The sequence below is a fragment of the Gopherus evgoodei genome, chromosome 2 (assembly GCF_007399415.2).
Source record: "Gopherus evgoodei ecotype Sinaloan lineage chromosome 2, rGopEvg1_v1.p, whole genome shotgun sequence".
Lineage (NCBI taxonomy): Eukaryota > Metazoa > Chordata > Testudines > Testudinidae > Gopherus > Gopherus evgoodei.
The window spans coordinates 250,595,256-250,614,687 of NC_044323.1; the positions used below are offsets into that span (position 1 = coordinate 250,595,256).

The 19,432-nt window shown below is 41.0% G+C and overlaps 1 protein-coding gene across 2 annotated transcripts in view; it reads left to right on the forward strand.

Annotated features, from left to right (window-relative positions):
- The window catches only part of OSGIN2 (oxidative stress induced growth inhibitor family member 2), a 33,675-nt gene that overhangs the window by 10,514 nt on the left and 3,729 nt on the right, over positions 1–19,432 (forward strand). Inside the window, exons 1-4 of one of the 2 annotated variants that reach the window (XM_030553417.1) lie at positions 172–327; positions 3,201–3,337; positions 7,286–7,477; positions 14,911–15,002. In XM_030553417.1, coding sequence (XP_030409277.1) covers positions 3,233–3,337; positions 7,286–7,477; positions 14,911–15,002 — 389 coding nt within the window. In that variant the 5' untranslated portion in view covers positions 172–327; positions 3,201–3,232. Of the gene's footprint in view, positions 1–171; positions 328–3,200; positions 3,338–7,285; positions 7,478–14,910; positions 15,003–19,432 lie in introns of those variants that run through there. The other variant, XM_030553416.1, reaches the window with a different exon arrangement.

Consider the following 19,432-nt stretch of genomic DNA (forward strand, 5'->3'; position numbering starts at 1 on the left):
CTGCTCCTCCCCCTGTAAAGACCTGGGAACTTTGAAACTCCCCTTCCTGTTTTCTTGGCAAGTGCTCACTTATCTGGCCTGGTGACAATGGATGCTCCACGGGGCAAATGATCCCCTGCTTGGAGCAATGCTGATCTACTGCAGCTGATTAGTGTTTGGGGAGAGCAGGCTGTGCAGGGACCCAGGATGCTCTGTGATCATCCCCCTCCCCTCAAGACCTATCCTCAAAATGGAGAGAGCTGCACTGTGGGATAGTTGCCCTCAGTGCGCTGCTCTCATCCACGATGGAAGTGCTGCAGATGGGAACATGATCTGATGCCTGTGGAAGTAAGTGAGAACACAAACCAGTGCCTTTCTTTTACTGGTTTCTTATCAGCAGTGAAACTGATAGCGCAAAAACTCTGCAAGTGTAGACATAGCCTTAGTGTCTTCCCACTGCACAAATTTAGTAATAAAATGAGTAACATGATGTATTCATTACACAATTATTTTAAGCTTATTTTGTCCTTCCCTTAGTCTCCCCTGACCTTTGTCTGTCATCTTTCCCTATTTTAGGACTTGATCCTGCAAATCCTTATTCATGCAGATAGTCCTTACTCAGATAAATAGTGCTGTTGGGACTTGGAGAGAGTTTTTTTTTTTTTTTAGGGTAACTTACTTTTAAGTTACTAATTTTTTATTCTTTGCTGCCACAGTATTAGCAGTGCTTTGTGTTCACAGTTTGGAGCCAGGACTTGGTTTTTCTATTGTGCTGCGAAATAAATTTTTTATTTGGCATTTATTAAGTAAAATAAAGGTAAAGAGAAGGGAAAACTCAGAAGATGAAACAAATCTTCATTTAACAAACTCCCTCTTGTTGTAAAAAGTGTTTTACTGGGGAAAAATCTTTCAATAAATGTTTCTAAAATATTGCTAAATGGACACTATCAATTTGTAAATCCTACTTCTGTGTGAAAACTTTGCTCCTACTTTCATTAAAAGTAACATCAAATATTACTACTGCTGAGTGATGGACAAAGTCCAAGACAAATACTAAAGAGAATTAATCAGAACAGGTAGGGGTATGTTTACCTTATTTTTTCATTGAATTTAACATACACATCTCTAAAAGCAAATATAAATATAAGCGAGGCAATATTTCTTCTCCTTCAGATTGGGACAGTAGAGATGGTTCTCCATTCACGGAGAAGCCCATATCTGTACTCCATGCTGTTCCTGATCCCCAAGAGATTGGGAGGGAACAGAACACTTTTGAATTTGATTTATTTTAACAAGTTTCTGCAAATGTCAGAATTCAAGATAGTCCTTCCTTCCCCCCCATATCTCAGACATGTCCACCTTAGCTTTTGAACTCAGTCTGTTTTGCCCAGAATGCAGTTCATTCTTCTGTAAACACAAGTTCCCTTAAGTTCTCATCCAAATAACAATGTTTGTAATAAACCATTTTTACATTCATTGGTTCACAAAGATGGCTATTTGCACTACAGTGTCTTAATTTAAGATAATGAGGGTTCTTTTATCATAGATTACTGTTGACCAAGCCCCACTTCTACCATAATGCAGTCAGCCAATATTTATATAACTAGACAAAGGGGTGGTTGGAGTTTAAAATTAAAATGTATATTATTTATTTATACTGCAGTAATACCTAGATGCCACAGTGAGGATCAGGGCCCCATTAGGGATAGGCACTGTAGAAAAATGTGATTCCTGCCCTGAAGAGCTTACCATCTAAAATATATATTTTATTTAAAACCATTTGATCAGAAAATAATCTGAGGCCCATCTACATTACAATGTTAACACAACTGGGCCCCCTGACTTTATTATGTTGTGCACAGGACTTTGTTTTCCCTGTAATTGGTTAAATCTTTGACCCAGTTGTGGGGACATTCTTGTAACGTAGATGAAACCTCAGAGCGTCTCTGTAACTAGGTTTATTATTTAATTATACGCTGGTACTAATAATCATCTATTGCTGCCAGTTACTCCATTAGTTTAAGTGGCAGAGGTTTGTGCAGTGGTTCTAAATGTGAAGCACTTGGATATTATAATGAGTGCCATATAAATGCCCATGAGGAAACTAATAATTCTGTCTTCAGAGTAAAGTTTCAATAGTGTGCGGTAAATAAGGCCAATATTGAACAAAGAGGATAAAACAAAATATTGAATAGTTGCTCATTAAATGAGCACCATCCATCCTGTATACTAGATGAGGCAGGGATGCTGTGGATAAAATAATATGTAATTAGAGACTATATCAAATGCATAGGGGACCAGAGTAAGGTTGCATAGGCAACCGTAATCCTGACTTCTCATAACTTTTGAGGGTTGACTTTGCAAACTTGGTAATGTTCTTTTAACATAGTATTTGTTTGTATATGTGTATTATGCTAATATTTAGGTGACAACCAAATCAAGGTCCTATAGTGCTGGGCACTGGCGATGCACGTAGTAGATGACTGGTTCTTACGTTTAACTTGATTACAGAGACACTTAAATCCCATTCACTTTGCAATTTTCCCTCCTATTGTAACCAATTCTCAAACAACTCCTTTGTAATCAGTTCTACTGATTCTACTAGTTATAGTATTGGCAGGGCAGAAATGTCTTATAAATCAGCTTGAAAGGTGATGCAATTGAACTTGCAAATGACACCTTTGTTTTGATTTTGTCACCTTTTGTGGTTAGCTCCTTTTCTACTCTTTTTCAAACCAGTTCATATTTGTCGTCACTAAATGGCTTCACTAACCAGAAAGAACGCCAAGTAGACAAAACTTACTATCTGTCAATTTTCATTGCCATATTGGATGTATATTGTGTTATACTTTGAGTGACCGAGTTTTTATTTTAATCAGTCCTACATTGACCTACACTGACATACTTATGTTTGAGACAGGCTTAAATATCATGTTTGTTCTCCTATTCTTCTCTTTTTAAACAACTATTCTCCCCCACCACCCAGAAAGCGTTCTGCAGGGTTTTTGAAAAGGTCCCCAGTGCTAGGATTTATTGTAGTGTTAAGACTTTAGACTGTAAGCTTTTCTGAGTAGGGATAGTATGCTGTATGCATAGCACATTTGGGGACATTGCTACAATGTAGTTATTTTGCTACTTTTGTGGAAATATACATACCTTAGCTGTTGTAATAAGACTTCTTAAAATGCTTGTTAAAATGTTTTAACTTTTGTTTTTAATAGGGAATGGACCTTCAGGAATTTGCCTTTCTTACATGCTGTCTGGGTATAGGCCATACTTGTCTCCTGAAGCTGTACATCCAAATCCCATTTTGCATAGTAAATTAGAAGAAGCGAGACATCTCTCTATTGTTGACCAAGTAAGTTTTCACTAACACTTCATCCAAATGTTTTCCTTTAACAGACCAAACAAGTAAACACTTTGTTTCCTTTTATGAGCTTCTTAAGATACTTTATAGTCATTTAAGATATGTAATGCCATTGGCATGCTCTTAACCTGCAAATAATTCTTCAAGACCTACACTATTATTCCTTGAGGGAGGCATGGTATAAGCATAGTAGTGGGAGCCAGCAACTCCCACTGTGGCCTTGAGCAAGTCACCTGATCTCTCCCCCTCCATTTTTCTCACCTGTAAAATTAAGATCATATTTGTAAAGGGGTTTGAATGTGTAAAGTGCTAAATAAGTGATAATTACACTGCTCTACAGCCAAAATGCTTCTGAAATAAATGTAGTCCAACTTTACTAATTCTGGGTCACTGAGAACGAAAATGATGTTTAAAATTGTTGATTGGCTCTAGTTTTCAAGATATGCTATTGGGTCAGTATATACGACCCTTGACTTGGGAATGGCGGAGGATAAGTGAGTTATAAAGGGAAGGGATCTCAATTTAAACCAGAAATGACTAAAATAAATATTTGACTGGATCTATGAATAAATCTATGACTGGGTTTGGACAGTACTTGCTTTATAGGCAAAACAATGAATGATGCAATCTGAAGCTGGTATTGCGTCATACATGATATGAATTGCATCATGTTATTCCTAGAAGTCAGGGATGATGTAATCATAAGGAAGCTTACATCACTCTGCTGAACAAATTGCCCTATATCAGCTCTAGAAATCATACAGTGTCGTGCTCTCTTATTTGTCAGTGTTTGATTTTGCAAAGGGACACATTTCTGTTTAGCCAAAGTGAGCAGAGATGCCTCGTACTTGTGTGAACAGTGCAGATAACTTCTGTTATGTTTGTGGTGAAGTGACTTTTGCATTACAAAAGCGCAGTCTAACCACTATGGTTAAGAAAGCCTATCACCTTTATTTTGGCTGCAAAATTGGAGATCAGGACAAGAGGTGGGCCCCACACATATGCTGCAACACTTGTGCAACAAATCTTCGCCAGTGGTTGAACAGGAAAAGGAAATCTATGCCTTTTGCAGTGCCAATGATTTGGAGAGAGCCAACAGACCATACCAGCAATTGTTACTTCTGCGTGGTGCCTCCAGTTGGGAAAGGTGTGTCAAAGAAGAAAAAGTGGAGTGTGCATTATCCAAACACTCCATCAGCTATCCGCCCAGTACCCCACGGAGAAGGACTGCCGGTTCCTGATGCACCAGAATCATTCTCGCTTGAGTCAGACGAGGAAGAGGATGAAACTTCTGGTCCTGAACCATCGATGTCACAGGACCCACATTTTCTCCCATCCTCCTCCTCTGAACCACACCTCATAACACAAGGTGAACTGAATGACATTGTCAGGGATTTGGAACTACCCAAGAGTAAGGCAGAGCTGTTGGGCTCCATTGGCCCTGATAGCCTGCCAGGAGATTCCACTGCTGGAGTCTGGAGCCCATCAATGCTTGCACACTATTGCTGGACAGTGACAAGAGATGCTCCATTTAATGAATACAAGAGACAAGCCAAGAAGCACCGAGTAGACACTGAATAGGACTAAACTATGTACATAATAGTTTTTTGCCTTTTGTTTCATAATCAATTTTATTTATATAATCCTTTTGCTGATTTTTAAAGTGTTACATAAACAGGACAGGTGAAATATTATCATGTAAAGCAGCCATAAACACATGAAAAGACCTAGGTTTTACAATTTATGATTAAAACTCTACTATCTACACAATATACATAGACATAAAATGTAAAAACTTAAATATCTTAGAAACAGTAGCCAATCAGTTGTTTTAATTGTCATATTTGAATTCAGCACATCAAAATACATAATAAATATCACATTTTATCTCTGAAGCAGATAACTTCTCAAAAATTGTAGACCAGTGTTATTAATCCAGAAATTTAAGACAGCTACTTTATGGGGATCCAGCATACTTTATCCAGTCACAGTTAAAATATTTAACAAGTTGTTAACATTCAGCATCTTCACTTGCACAAAAATAACACTGAATTTACTGGGCTAATTTTAATTATGCTGGAAAATTATTCATCTCAAAGTAAGTGCTGTTTACATCTGCTTATAGTCTGAATTTAATTTAATGATGATAAGCATTATGTCCATCAGTAAGTAAGTGACTGGGCAGTTAGTCATGTACTGGTATGTATATTTCACTGTAACAGAGTAAAAGCAGTAAAGAATCCTGTGGCACCTTATAGACTAACAGACGTTTTGGAGCATGAGCTTTCGTGGGTGAATACCCACTTCCTCAGATGCAATACAGAAACTGTTATACTGTAACAGAGTATTAATTCATCTGATATAGGGAGGGAGAAATAATCTGGGTAGAGGAAAGAAAATAGGAAGATTTGAAATATGAAGTAGTTTGTTTTTAACATCACTCAGGTGCCAACTTTGTAGGCCTCGATGAATCCAGGTTTGATTTTGGCAGGAAAGCAATTTGACTTTGCTGCTGGCTATAAATGCTGTGTATGCATCTGACTTTGCAGCCGCAGGGCTTCAGTCCTATTTTGGAGAATAAAACGTCTCCATGCCTTATCAACAAAATAGTGTCTAATGGCTTAGTTTTTCTTTTGGTTAGTTGCAAAGTCCTTTGCTAAGCTGATGTTTCTGGCTTTGAAGACATAAGTTAGGTGGATGCTGAAAAAAGAATATAAATATTTGTAGGATGCAGGGGTGAAAGTAACATTAAATACTTACTGGTAGGGGGGCCCAGCTCTGGGTCCCCAGAAGGGGCAGGACTTCAGGCAGAAGGAGCAGGGCTGAGTGTCAGCCCAGGGCTCCAGCGGTGATTTAAAGAGCTTAGGGCTCCGGCCGCTGCCGCGGTAGCAGCAGTGGCAGCTGGAAGCCCTGGGGCACCTGTGCCTCCCCACCTGCCCGGTCAGCGGCCTGGGGTGGGCAAAAGGGGCAATGACGTTAAAGCGCTGCTGTGGCAGTGCTTCAAGGAGGGTCCTTTGCCGCGGCAGCGCTTTAACGTCTTTGCCCCCTTCCCTCCCCCTGTCAACACCCACTTCTTACCGGTACCCACTTTTACCCCGGTAGGAAGTTTTTTAAAATGTTTGTTAAAGGAAAACTACATTTATAAAATAGTTTCTAATTCACCTAAAAAGACTAGTAAAAAAAGAATAAATAGTATTGAAATAAATTCGGGAATAACTATTAATACAAGGGGCTGACCTCTTGACATGGTAGAAGTCATTTAGTCCAACCCCTCCGCATCAGAGGAGTAAGTATAACCGCACAATGATGGAGAGTGTGATTTAGGGAATCTATTCATTTTATGGTAACCTCTATTACTTAAAACTATGGCTGACTTGTCCTTTTACTAATAGGACTTAACTGGTAACTTTAAAAGTTGTTGTATATTTTCTTTATGTTCAAACAATGAGTACAATCCTAATTTATGTTATTAGAGTTGACTCTTCCTGGGAATGCAAACCATCCCTAATTAAGAGGAACTGTCCTTTTATCTTTTTTTAAAAGTATCAATCTACTCTGTCCCGCTAAAAGGTTTTCCTAGTGAAATGTATTTCAGCTGGGTTAAAAAGTGTGTCCTCTTGTTTTTATTTCTCAAATGTCTCTGTTGATAGTTTTCAAATATTGGCAGCTATTGATGTATTAAAAAGTGAGCTCCCATTGAGAGGGACAGAAACACCTTTCACAGTTATGGCAATACTGAAACAGTGACACGTACTGTATCTAAAATTTGCTTTGAATATACCATTATAGTAAATATTTTAACTAAACTATAACTAATTACCGCAGTTTTCCTTTGTTTAATTTTGCAATAGTGATTTCCAGTTGAAATTCTGTCTGCACGTTAAACTATACTGTATGGTAACAGTTGCACTAACAAGTAAATCTTTCTTCTTAAAATAGGATTTAGAATACTTGTCTGAAGGTCTTGAAGGACGGTCTTCCAATCCAGTTGCAGTACTTTTTGATACACTGCTTCATCCAGATGCTGACTTTGGCTATGATTACCCACCTGTTCTGCACTGGAAGCTAGAACAGCATCATTATATCCCACATATAGTGCTTGGCAAAGGACCACCTGGTGGAGCTTGGCATGTGAGTAAACTTTTCATTTTATACAGGCATAAGCTTTCGTAGGAAAAAACCCCACTTCTTCAGATGCATCAGCCATCCATCTGAAGAAGTGGGTTTTTTACCCATGAAAGCTTATGCCCAAAGAAATCTGTTAGTCTTTAAGGTGCCATCGGCTTCTCATTGTTTTTGTGGATACAGTTTAACATGGCTACCCATCTGATACTCAACTTGATGGGTTTTATTTGAGGGTTTTCTTAGTATGGGTCTGATTTGTAAATGTTAATGAGAATTGCAGCTTCGCCCTTCAGACATACCAAAGCCTAAATGTTTGACAAGACCCAAAAAGAGAGCCTAAAATATATTCAGGAAATTTAAAATGCTGCGGGATTCATTTGCTAGCATAAATAACTCTGTTACTTCAATGTCATGATTATTTACATCAAAAATAAGGAATGTTCAGCAGTAAAAGTTAGGGGACACTACATTTGTGTGGAACATAGAGAACTTTGGGACTGAAATGAGAGAACATTTGAGAGGTTTTGTTTCAAGTACACAGCAGCTCCACAATCCCTGTTACTCCTGCATGTGAACTTATTCAAATGGAAGTGTTCCTGGTATGTTTGCCTATTTTTATGCTCCACTGCCAGATTACACACAGAATTTTGATTAATAAAAAACAACTACATTGCTGACCTAACTGCTGCAAGTCTGATTCAGAATTTTAATACTAATATCCTGGGATTCTGTATTTTGTCTGCGTCTTGTAATAGGTGAGTAATTTACAAAAAAATTCTGTAATTTTAAAAGGATATAATCCTTTTAGGTTAAATCCATGTTTGGTGGTTGCAGGTTATTTTTAACTGTTAGAAAGGGTAAGGGTTTTTGTTTTTGTTTTCTTTCATGTTATAAACATATCAGATGGATTTTAAAATCATCTATATCCTTGTAGCTTTGTGAACCCAAACAGCATGGTACTAATACATTAGAATCAGAAAGTGAAACTGTCTTTTCAGTTTTCAGTCTTGGCAGAATCCTTTTTAGGTGTTACTGGAATCTAGTTTTGATTCACTATACTTCATACCTATGGCACAGTAGATTAGTCTTGGACTTTTTAATTTTTTTTTATGTTTAAAAGTTTTTGTTTTTTTAAAAAAAAACTGTTCTGAGGATCTTTGAAAACCCCTACTGTGAAGGGAAGCCCTAGCTTTTATGGAAGATGCTTTCTGCATCAGTAAGGCTATGTTTTAGTCAACGGGTATTTTTAGTAAAAGTCACGGACAGGTCATGGGCAGTAAACAAAAATTCACAGCCTGTGACCTGCCCATGACTTGTACTGTACCCCTGACTAAATCTTGGGAGTGCTGCGGATGCATGTGGGAGGCTCTGGATGCTTTGGGGGGGTGGGGAAGGTGGACTGGAGGGGGGCTGCAGGTCTTTGGCATGGGGGCAGCCCGGAGGGCACTTGGGGGAGGGGGGCAAATGGACAGCAGCATGGGGCACCACAAGTGCACGGGGGGGCGCAGATGCTCGGGGGGACAATTGGGGGTGCCGCGGGTTTTAGGGTGTGAGCAGCCCAGGACCTCCTTTGGTGCTGAGGTGCAGAGAGGGGGTTGGCAGGGCTGGCAGGCTCCCTACCCAGCTTCTCGAAAGTGGAGACATGTCCCTTCTTAAGCTCCTAGCTCCACATGCTGCCAGCTCCGCAGCTCCCATTGGCCAGGAACTATGGCCAGAGGGAGCTGCGGGGGAGGTGCCTGCGGGCTGAGGCAGCGTGCAGAGCTATGAGTTGAGGGAGGGACATGTTGCTACTTCCAGGGAGCCCCCCCCAAGGTAAGTTCCACCCAGAGCCCTCACCCCCTCCTGCACTCCAATCCTCTGAACCCCCTCCCACACCCACACTTCTGTTGCTGCTCTGGGAGTGATGTGGCCTGAGACTGACCCAAGAGCTGCCTGAGCTGCTCGGGCAGCCCCGGCCACTTCAGAAGTCACAGAGGTCATGGAAAATCAAGGAATCTGTGACCTCCGTGACAAAGTCGCAGCCTTAGTCATCAGTAGGTGGCAAGGACTGCAGCAGATGGAAGAAGCAGTATAGGCTACCAGAAGACAAGGCTGTGGCTGTTGCATGTTCCACTACTACGTTGTATCATCATTTTGGGTAACTGGACCTCTGACTCTCTCTGTGATCTGCTCAAGGAATGCCCCCTTAGGTGTTGGGCCTCTAACAGTCACCTCTCTCTGGGCAGGGACCAACATCCCTCTCCCTCCAGACTAGGGCTTTAGGTTGAAGCCCCTGGCAATTTATTGATTATCACAGCAGGTCTGACCTAGCTCAGCATCTGCAGTTTCACACTTGCTCTATCAAGGGCAAATACACTGGTTCACCAGTGACCAAACAGCCTTACTCAGAGCACGGTATGTTTATTTTTAGGGCAGAAGCATTACAGAGAAAACATATCCTAGGCAATAAAAAGTCTAAATGCACGCTTAAGCTTACTAGCTATCAGTCATCTTTTCTATAGAGACCTTATCAGGTTCCAGTTCTTCAAACCCTTCTGCAGAGTATTTTCCCCTGTTGGTTAAAAAGTCATGTCAGTTTGCTGGATCAAAATGAGCCCCTCCCCCCCAGTCAGCTCATGCTGGCTCTTTATACCACAAGCTCTTTCTTTGTTTCCTGGGTCTCTTGAACCTGGTCTGTATCAGTATATGCAATTCACCCCAAAGGGTGGTACTTCTCTCGATTTATTTACTTGTCCCAGCATCTGCAGTAATTCCCCCGCCTTGACTGTAGTTCCTAGATTGGGGTGGGCAAACTTTTTGGCCCGAGGTGCACATCTGGGTATGGAAATTGTATGGCGGGCCATGAATGTTCACAAAATTGGTGGGGGGTGTGGGTGAGGGCTCAGTCTGGGGGTGTGGGCGCTGGGGCCAGAAATGAAGAGTTCAGGGTGTGGGAGGGGGCTCCAGGCAGTGGGTTGGAATGTGAGGGTTCCAGCTGGGGGTGCGGGCTCTGGGGTGGGGCCAGGGGTGAGGGGTTTGGGGTGCAGGAGGGTGCTCCAGGCTGGGGGTGGAGAGCATGGGAGGGGGCTCCAGGTGCGGAAGGAGGTATGGGCTCTGGGATGGGGCCAGAAATTAGTTCAGGGTGCGAAAGGGGGTTCTGGGCTGAGGCAGAGGATGTCTCCCCTCTGACTCCTACACAGAGGCGTGGCCAAGCAGCTCTGCTGCATGCTGTCCTGTCCGCAGGTGCTGCCCCTGCAGCTTCCATTGATTCTTGGCCAATGGGAGCTGCAGGGGTGGTGCTTGGGGCAGGGGCAGCATGCTGAGTGGAGGCCCCCAGGAGCATAGGAGCTGGAGGGGGACATGCTGCTGCTTCCAGGAGCTGCACGGAGCGGCCCCTAACCCTGCTCCCCGGCTGACGCACCGAAGCAGAGCAAGCCCCAGACCCCACTCCCCAATGGGAGCTCGACGGCTGGTTTAAAACAGCTGGTGAGCCGGACATAGCTCACGGGCCATAGTTGCCCACTCCTCTCCTAGATAGAGCTTGGTAACCCTCGCCAGCCATCCAGCATGCATTCCCTGGCTCACAGAGGTATAGATAACATTTGTAAATTTGATACAGTAGTCTCAAACATATGCCTGTTTTTGTCATATCTGTTAAAGGAATCACTAAACCTTTTTATAACCTAGATAGGGTAAATGTCTTGCTGACCACTTCCCTGCTCATGTGCTGTCATATGTTCCACTTCCTCTTCTGCTAGCAATTGCAAAAATTCCTATATCAGCTATAGCAATTGCTTATTTTACTAATATTATTTTTACATGTATTTCATATATATATTATTATTGCCATCTCTATAATGCAGTTTAGCAGCTAGAAGCAAGCAAGAGAGTCAGCCAGCTCTTCATAAACCACAAGCAGTAGCTCCAGACCACTTATTTGGAAAATACTGTTAGCAGCAGCCTAATTGCTCAGGGCAGATAAAATTGATGGGCTGATATTTTGTTATCATTGATTGTGGTAACCTGTTCATTGTCAGACTTGCAACACTCTGTTTGCTTCCTGGCACAGAATTTAGAATAATTTTAACAGAAGAGGAACAAGAAATGCTCAACTTAGTTCAACAGGGAACTTGCCTGCTGGCTATATTATTCTGCTAGTAAATATGGCTGGATAACTCTTCTTTTATTAAGACTCTTTTTTCCATATCTCACCTCATGTTCTTTTAGGATACTGTGGAACCCATTAACTAATTAACCTATTGTTTAAATTCAGGTTGTTCTGGTGTCTGAGCAAAATTTAAAAGTTCATGCGTGTGTACGCACCACAAACCATCAATTCAGTACTCTTCCCACCCCAGGTGATCTTGTGATCACAGCTAAAATGGTTAACAGAGAATTTGAAGTTAAAAATATAATTCATGCCAGTCAGCATCATTTCATGGAAGGTAGTTCTTGCCAAACAAACCTATTGTCTGTGTCTCTTTTTAAAAAAACAAGATTACAGTTCTGGTTGATAAAGGCAAATGTGTTGATATATTATACGATTTCTCCCAGGCATTTGACTTAATACCATGTGACATTTTGATTTAAAAATATACATAATATGAAACTAACAGGACACAAATTAGATGGATTACAAACTGGTTCACTGATAAATCTCAACATGTAGTTGTTATTGGAGTCATCAGTGATGGACTGTTTCTAACAGGGTTCTCCAGGGAACTGTTCTTGGTTCAGAGCTATCTAATAGTTTATCAGTGATCTAAACAATGATATAAAATCTTTGGGAGTTAGGTTTGCAGAAGACACACGGTTTAGTGGAGTACTAAATAATGAGAAGGACAGGTTACTGTTACAGAGTGAGCTGAATTGCCTGGTTAAATGGTCACAATCCAATAAAATATATTTTAATATGGTCAAATGCAAGGTACTGCGTCTGGGAGCAAAGAATGCAGGCTATGCCTATAGGGTGGGAGACAGTGTCTTGGAAAACAGTGACTTGGAAAAGCATTTAGGAGGTCATTGTAGATAACCGCCTCAGTATGAGATCTCAGTACAATGCTCTGGTGAAAAGGGCTAATGTAATCTTTGGACGTATAAAAAGGGTGTTATCAAGTAGAAAAAGGGAAATGTTCTTGCCTCTGTGCACAGCGTTGGTTAATTCTGATATCCGCCCTTCAAGAAGGATGTGGAAATATTGGAAAGAGTTCAAAGAAGGGCCACAAAAATAATCCAGAGACTAGAAAGCAAGATTTAGGATATAAAGTTAAACGTGTTCAATCTATTCATCTGATCTTACTCTGTCTAGATACTGACATGTGGGAAATGTATCTAATAATGTGGGAGGCTTTTCAAACCCACTAACTAAGGCATAACAAAGATCTAATGGCTGGAAGTTGTAATTAGACAAATTCAGTGTTGAAATAAGATGCATTTTCCTGGCAATAAGAGTGTTTGACTATCAAGACAGTTTACCGGGAAGCTGATGGACTCAGGATTGCTTGAAGTCTTTAAGATTAGGTATCTTTCTAAAATATATGCTTTAATCCATCTTCTGGGAGAAATTCTATGGCCTAAGTGTGCAGAAGGTCTGGCAGGATGGTTGTGGTGGTTCCTTCTGGTATTGGAGTCTGAATCCCCCTCTTCATTCTCCCTTCATGGGCCATCGGGCGAATGGGAGCTCTGCATTGCCCTTAATGTGCTCATAATATTTACAGCTCTGTATTAAGACTGAGTATAATCAAGTCCCCGTTTCAGTCATTCATCTGCAGGAATCATGAGGGAATTCTCCTCCCCCCTACCCCCCAGTGAACAATTAGCCAAATTAAGTATTCTGGTTTGGGGTGGGTTTTTTTGGGGTGGGCTAGTTTTTTTTGTTTGCCCCCCTCTTAAACATCAGGGATTGGCTCAAGTTGGGACAGGACATCAAATGGTGTGAACCAGTGTTTGAGGTGGTACAGAGAATCCTCTTTCTTGGATGGTTGGCTGGTGTGTCTTGCTCACATGCTCAAACTAATCTCCAGATTTGAGGCTGAAAAAGAATTTTTGCTCAGGTCAGACTGGCAGGGATCTTGGATGGGTTTCCATCTTGTTCTGCAGCATGGAGTATGGATTGCCTGCAGAGATCATCTGTACATATCTCACCTAATCAATTGCCTGCTGTTACAGGGGCCTAGGGCATTGATGGTGCCTCAGTCTACCTGTTCTGTGCCTATAGCACACAATAGTTGAGTCTCCTGACGACTGAAATGCTTCTCATAATCCAAGTTATTGAGCTCAATATTTAATAACCTGTGGTATATAGGTCAGACTAAGGCCAGAAGGAACTATTAGATCATCTAAACTCTAAAATAATGATGGTAGTGCCTTACATCATCTCTTCTTTGATTATATGGGATTTGGGATCTGTTTCTCAAAGTACTCATCCTTTTATGGAGGGCACTGTAGAAGTGCAAAAGATTATTATGACTAAATGTGGACTCACTTGTCACTTTCATTAACCACCACTTGAATTAATTTCAACTTTCATTATCTTATTTTTGTATATAAAGTGGAAATAACTTTTGAAAACTGCCTTACAAAATGAGATTTGTAACTCTTGGCAATAGTGTGTCTGTAGGAAGAGCAGTGCTGTTGAAAGGGAAGACAAGGTGCTTGTTTTTTCAGGGACATCCTTAAACATTTTTGCAACACCTTTCTCACTTCCTAACATTATAAACCTGGATGTTTCTACCCCATTGTTTTGATGTAGCCATATATTTATCCATAATAATGGCAAAGTCACATCTGTCTCATAAATTCATTGCATATATTTCTCCACTGTTCCTCCATTCTAAAACACATTGAGTCCTTTCACACTTCCTGATTTAAGATTGTGCAGGTTAGACACTAAAAATGATTTTGCTTCCAGAGCCATGCAAAGCACTTTCTTCAATGGGACAAATACAAATATATGGGTAAAACACTTTTCCAATGTAATAATGCCCTGAACCTGACCTCTCTCGAGTACCCAAAAGAGAGAGTCTATCTTCCAATGTCATTCTGTAAGATTGCCATCTAGAACTGATTTTATCTCATCCTGTTTGAGAGGTTTCTTATTTTTTAGTATTTGTATTACAATATCATCTAGAAGCCCCAACTGATACTGAGGGTCACAGTGTGCTATGCATTGTACTTTCCTTTACAGTTGTACTTTCCTCATCTGTAATACTGCTTTTCTCCATTAAATTTATCAAAATTTATCACTCCATGATCAAACTGCATACTTTATTTCCTAATTATAACATGAAATCTTCTTTTATTTGCAGTCCACATACTGATACATCATCATCCCTTTTTATTTCTGAATAAGTGCAGTGGAACCACGTTAGCAATATTTAGAAGAAATGTACCCACATAAAATCATTTTAAAATTTACCTGATCCATTTAGTTTGATATTTTTTTTTCCCCCATTCGATAGACTATGGAAGATTCTATGTTGACAATCAGTTTTGGAGACTGGATGGAGTTACCAGGACTGAAGTTTAAGGATTGGGCAGCTAGTAAACGCAGGTAAAGACACCAAGTTTCTTAAAGTGATAGATGCAGAAAACGTGACTGCTGTAAATAGAATATTTTTTTTAAATTTGAGAACAGCTGGATAATAGTTTTAATGATTACAGTGGCACTTCTTGTTCCTTGAGTGCCTTAGACAATGGTACACTTATTTAACAAGTGAAAATTGGTCATTATAGTTTCACCTGAAAATTTTTTTGATTTATAAACTTGTGTACAAAGAGCAAATTGGTTAACTTGCTTTGTATTTAATCTTGTTATTCAGGGTCTCTGACTGAAAGGTTTTAACACGTGCATGTGGTCATTCACTTGTTTTCTCCTGCTATTATGCCAAAAATGCAATTAGTCACTCTTGTCTTTTTCTTTTAAACCTCTCCTTGTCTCAGAAGTTTATGTAATGGAATTTCAGGGCCATTTTAAAGTGGATCTGACAGTGGTTATTCAAAACAAATATTTTAGTTACTAGTGCCCATTATAAAATATGAGCTAAATGATATATTTAAAAAATGGATTGTATTTTATAGACGTTTCTGGAGCATCAATCATCTCAGTGCTTAAGTGATACATATAATATTTGGAGTAGTTACATTGTGGTGATTAAAATCCCCACCTTAAAAAATGAACCTTTAATATTATCTTATTTTCTACAGCCTTGTTTTTTAATTAAAGAGCACTTTTTAGGACATTTAATTCATGCTATGCTTATAAACCAGTCCTACAAGTGCTACTGTGTTAAAGTGCTTACTACCATGAAATCAATGGAATTACTCATGGGAATAAACACTGCACGGTTGTGTTTGCAGGCTTGGGCTCCTGGATAGAAGGTGTAAAAATTATTAATTATCATGATAAATCTGTTTTAAGAGGTTTTAAAGAAAGATTTGAAGGAAGAGAGTGATGAGGAAAAGGAGACATATTTATAGAAGGCAGCATGAAAGAGCACAAAAGAGTGGCAATAAGAACTGAACATAGGAGTAAGAGTTGAAAAGCGCATGAGAAGCAGAAGAGGGAATGGTAGGGAATACCAAGAGAAATTATATCAGATACGTAGGTGGGGGGAAGACACTGGTGGGGGCTGATAGGTGAGGCTAAGGAGCTTGAATTTAATACGCTGCAAGATAGATAGGGCCCTACCAAATTCATGGCCATGAAATACTCAGCATGGATCATGAAATCTGCTCTTTTGTATGCTTTTACCTTATACTATACCATTTCACAGCAGAGACCAGAGTTTCTCAAATTGCAAGTCCTGACCCAAAAGGGAGTTTCAGAAGGGTTGCAAGGTTATTTTAGGGGGGATCATGGCATTGCCACCCTTACTGCTGGGTGGCCGGAGAGTGGCTGCTGTTGACCAGGCGCATAGGTGGCAACTTCCCCATGGGTGCTCGCCCTCCCACCGCCGCTGACCCCACCCTTGCCCCACCCCTTCTCCAAAGTCCCCACCCCTTCCTGCCCCCATTCCACCAAGTCCCCAGCCTTGCCCCATTTCTTCTCTGCCTCCTCCACTGAGTGCGTTGCATCCTCGCTCCTCCCCCTCCTTCCGGGAAAGTTGTAAGCATTGCCAAACAGCTGTTAGGCTGCGGGAAGTGCTGGGAGAGAGCGTGAGAGCAGGGACATGGCGCGGGGGGGGGGGAGAGGAGGAGGAGAAAAGGAGGCAGGAGCTTGGCTGCCGGTGAGTGCTCCAGCCCCAGAGCACCCCCAGAATTGGCGCCTATGGCCGGGTGCCCACTTCTGAAGGCAGCGGCCCACCAGCAGCAGCATAGCAGTAAGGGTGGCAATACCATACCAGGCCATCCTTCCTTCTGTCTTGCTGCTGGCGGCAACTCTGCCTTCAGAGCTCCCAGCCAGCAGCCACCACTCGCCCAGCTCTGAAGGCAGCGCCACTGCCTGCAGAAGCGCAGAGGTAAGGGTAGCAGTACCACAACCCCTCCTACAATAACTCTGGGACCCCCCCCCAACTCCTTTTTGGGTTGGGACCCCTATAATTATAACGCTATGAAATTTCAGATTTGAATAGTAAATTTAATTATTTCAGCTCTTTTAAAAATCCTATGACTGTGAAATTGACCAAAATGGACTGTGAATTTGGTAAGGTCCTAATTGTTAAAACAAAAGCAGCAGCAAGGTTGGGTCCACACATAGAATGAAGAGGATTAAAAAGAAATATTGAACAGTTGCTATTCAATGAGCACCATTCATCCTGTATACTGAGTGAGGTAGTGGTTGTGTGGAAAAAATAAGATAATGTAGTTAAAGATTCTGTCATGCAGATGCAGAAGGGGACAAATTATGGTTGCATGAGAAACCTTATTTTTGGCATTTCTAACTTTTGTATGCGTGAGATTGCAACCTTAAAGTTCTACTAATGTAGGTGTTCGGGTTTTTTCTTCTTGTTGTAATTAACGATATACATAGATCCTAAGAGAGCCTTCATAAAGATACTTGAAGACTTTTTCTTGGATGAGGGAGAAGTTAGTCCTAGAAACCAAATAATTTGAGACAGATTGATGTGCAAGTGTAGGCCTAGGAGTCCACAGTTCTTGAGTTCTAACCTCAGCTCTGCCACTGACTTACACAGCCCCACACTGAGTAACCATGTCCGTTTCCTCATAAAATTGAGCTAATACTGGTCTTCCAACCTACTGCAGGTGTTGTAAGGATTGGTTAGTGTTTGTGCAACACTCTGAGGAGATAAAACTAGAGCACTACAAAAGTGTTAATTTTAAGAACTTGTACCAGTGGAGTAAGTGCAGGATTATGTTGCAGTGACTGAGGGCTCAACGCTGCACAGAGAAAAACGCAGCTTTTGGTCTGAGCAATTACGTTCTTAGTTCAAAATCTCTCAGTTTAAATAAACATGTAGAAAATATATTATACAATATATATTTTATGCAAAACACTACCCTTAATGCAGTTAGGGTTGAGAAGTCAGAGTTTAGATTGAAAGCTTAACTAGCTCTGACATCTGGTACTTGGGCTTTAAAATGTAATCTTGTTATAAATTGTCTTAACCTATAGCAAACTGGAATTTATATGGTTTTATAGCACAGCCTTCAAATTTGATTTGAAGTCTCAATGAGACCTACAAAACATACCAAGTTGGAAGAAAATCATTTCAGTGATGTTAAAAGTTAGGAACTGAGTTTGTTGTCCTCTTGTTTCAGATGATCTAATGACTAATGTTGAATTACTCAAAAAAAGCCATGAAAATTTCAAGTTGCTATCCATCTTTAAAATTAAAGAACTAATTTTCTTCAAACTTGACTTGTCTTGTATACCAGAAATCAAAAGTTGTATGCAGTGTTGTTGTAGCCATGTCGGTCCCAGGATATTAGAGAGAGAAAGTGGGTGAGGAAGAACTATTTCCACAGCTACAGTGATCAACATCCCCCACCACACACCTTTCAAGACCCATGGTTCCTACCGTGCATATCATGGCTGGTGTACATCATCTAGTGCAGTAAATACCTCAGTAACCACCATATGGGTGAAGCCAGACAATCACTACACTCTCGAATGAACTCTCACAGGAAAATGATAAAACTACCCTGTCACCTGTGGGTGAACACATTTCACAAGTTGATGACTCTGTCTGATCTATCAGCCCGCATCCTCAAAGAAAACCTGTACAACCCTTTCAAAAGATGATCCTGGGAGGTTAAATTCATAACTTTGCTACACACTAAAAATTCTGGTCTCAATAAAGACGCTGGATTTATGGCTTTTTACAACAATATGTAACCCACTAATTCCCTGTAGTCATAGGACAAAAAGGGGGTGTTAACACTCCCTTAGAATATGTGCTAACTACTTACACTAAACTATCTGTTCAATCTTGGGACTGGTCTGCATTGCCAGTTAAGTCGATGTAAGTTACATCTCTCGGGGTAAGAAAAAATCATCCCTCTGCATGACATAGCTTACGTTGAGCTAACATGGTGTCTACACCGTGCTATGTCAGTGGGAGATGCTCTCCCGCTGACTTACCTTCCGCCTGTTAGGGAGGTGAAGTACTGAAGTCAAAGGGAGAGCGCTGTATGATTGACTTATTGTGTCTTCACCAGACCCGCTAAATCAGTGCCGCTGCATTGATCACAGCAGTACTGGTTTAGTGTGCCAGTGCAGAGAAGCCTTTGTATTTAGCTGTGACACTCAGGGCTTGTCTACATCAGAAAGTTGCAGCGCTGGTGAGGGAGTTACAGCGCTGCAACTTTGAAGGTGTACACATCTGCAGGGCACCACCAGCGCTGCAACTCCCTGTTTGCAGCGCTGGCCGTACTCCCGTTTTGTCTCGGGTGTAGAGGATCCAGCGCTGGTGATCCAGCGCTGGTAATCCAATGTAGACAGTTACCAGCGCTTTTCTTGACCTCCGTGGAAGGAGGAAGCCTCTGGTAATCAAGCTGGTTTCCTTTCCCGGTTTGCTCTCT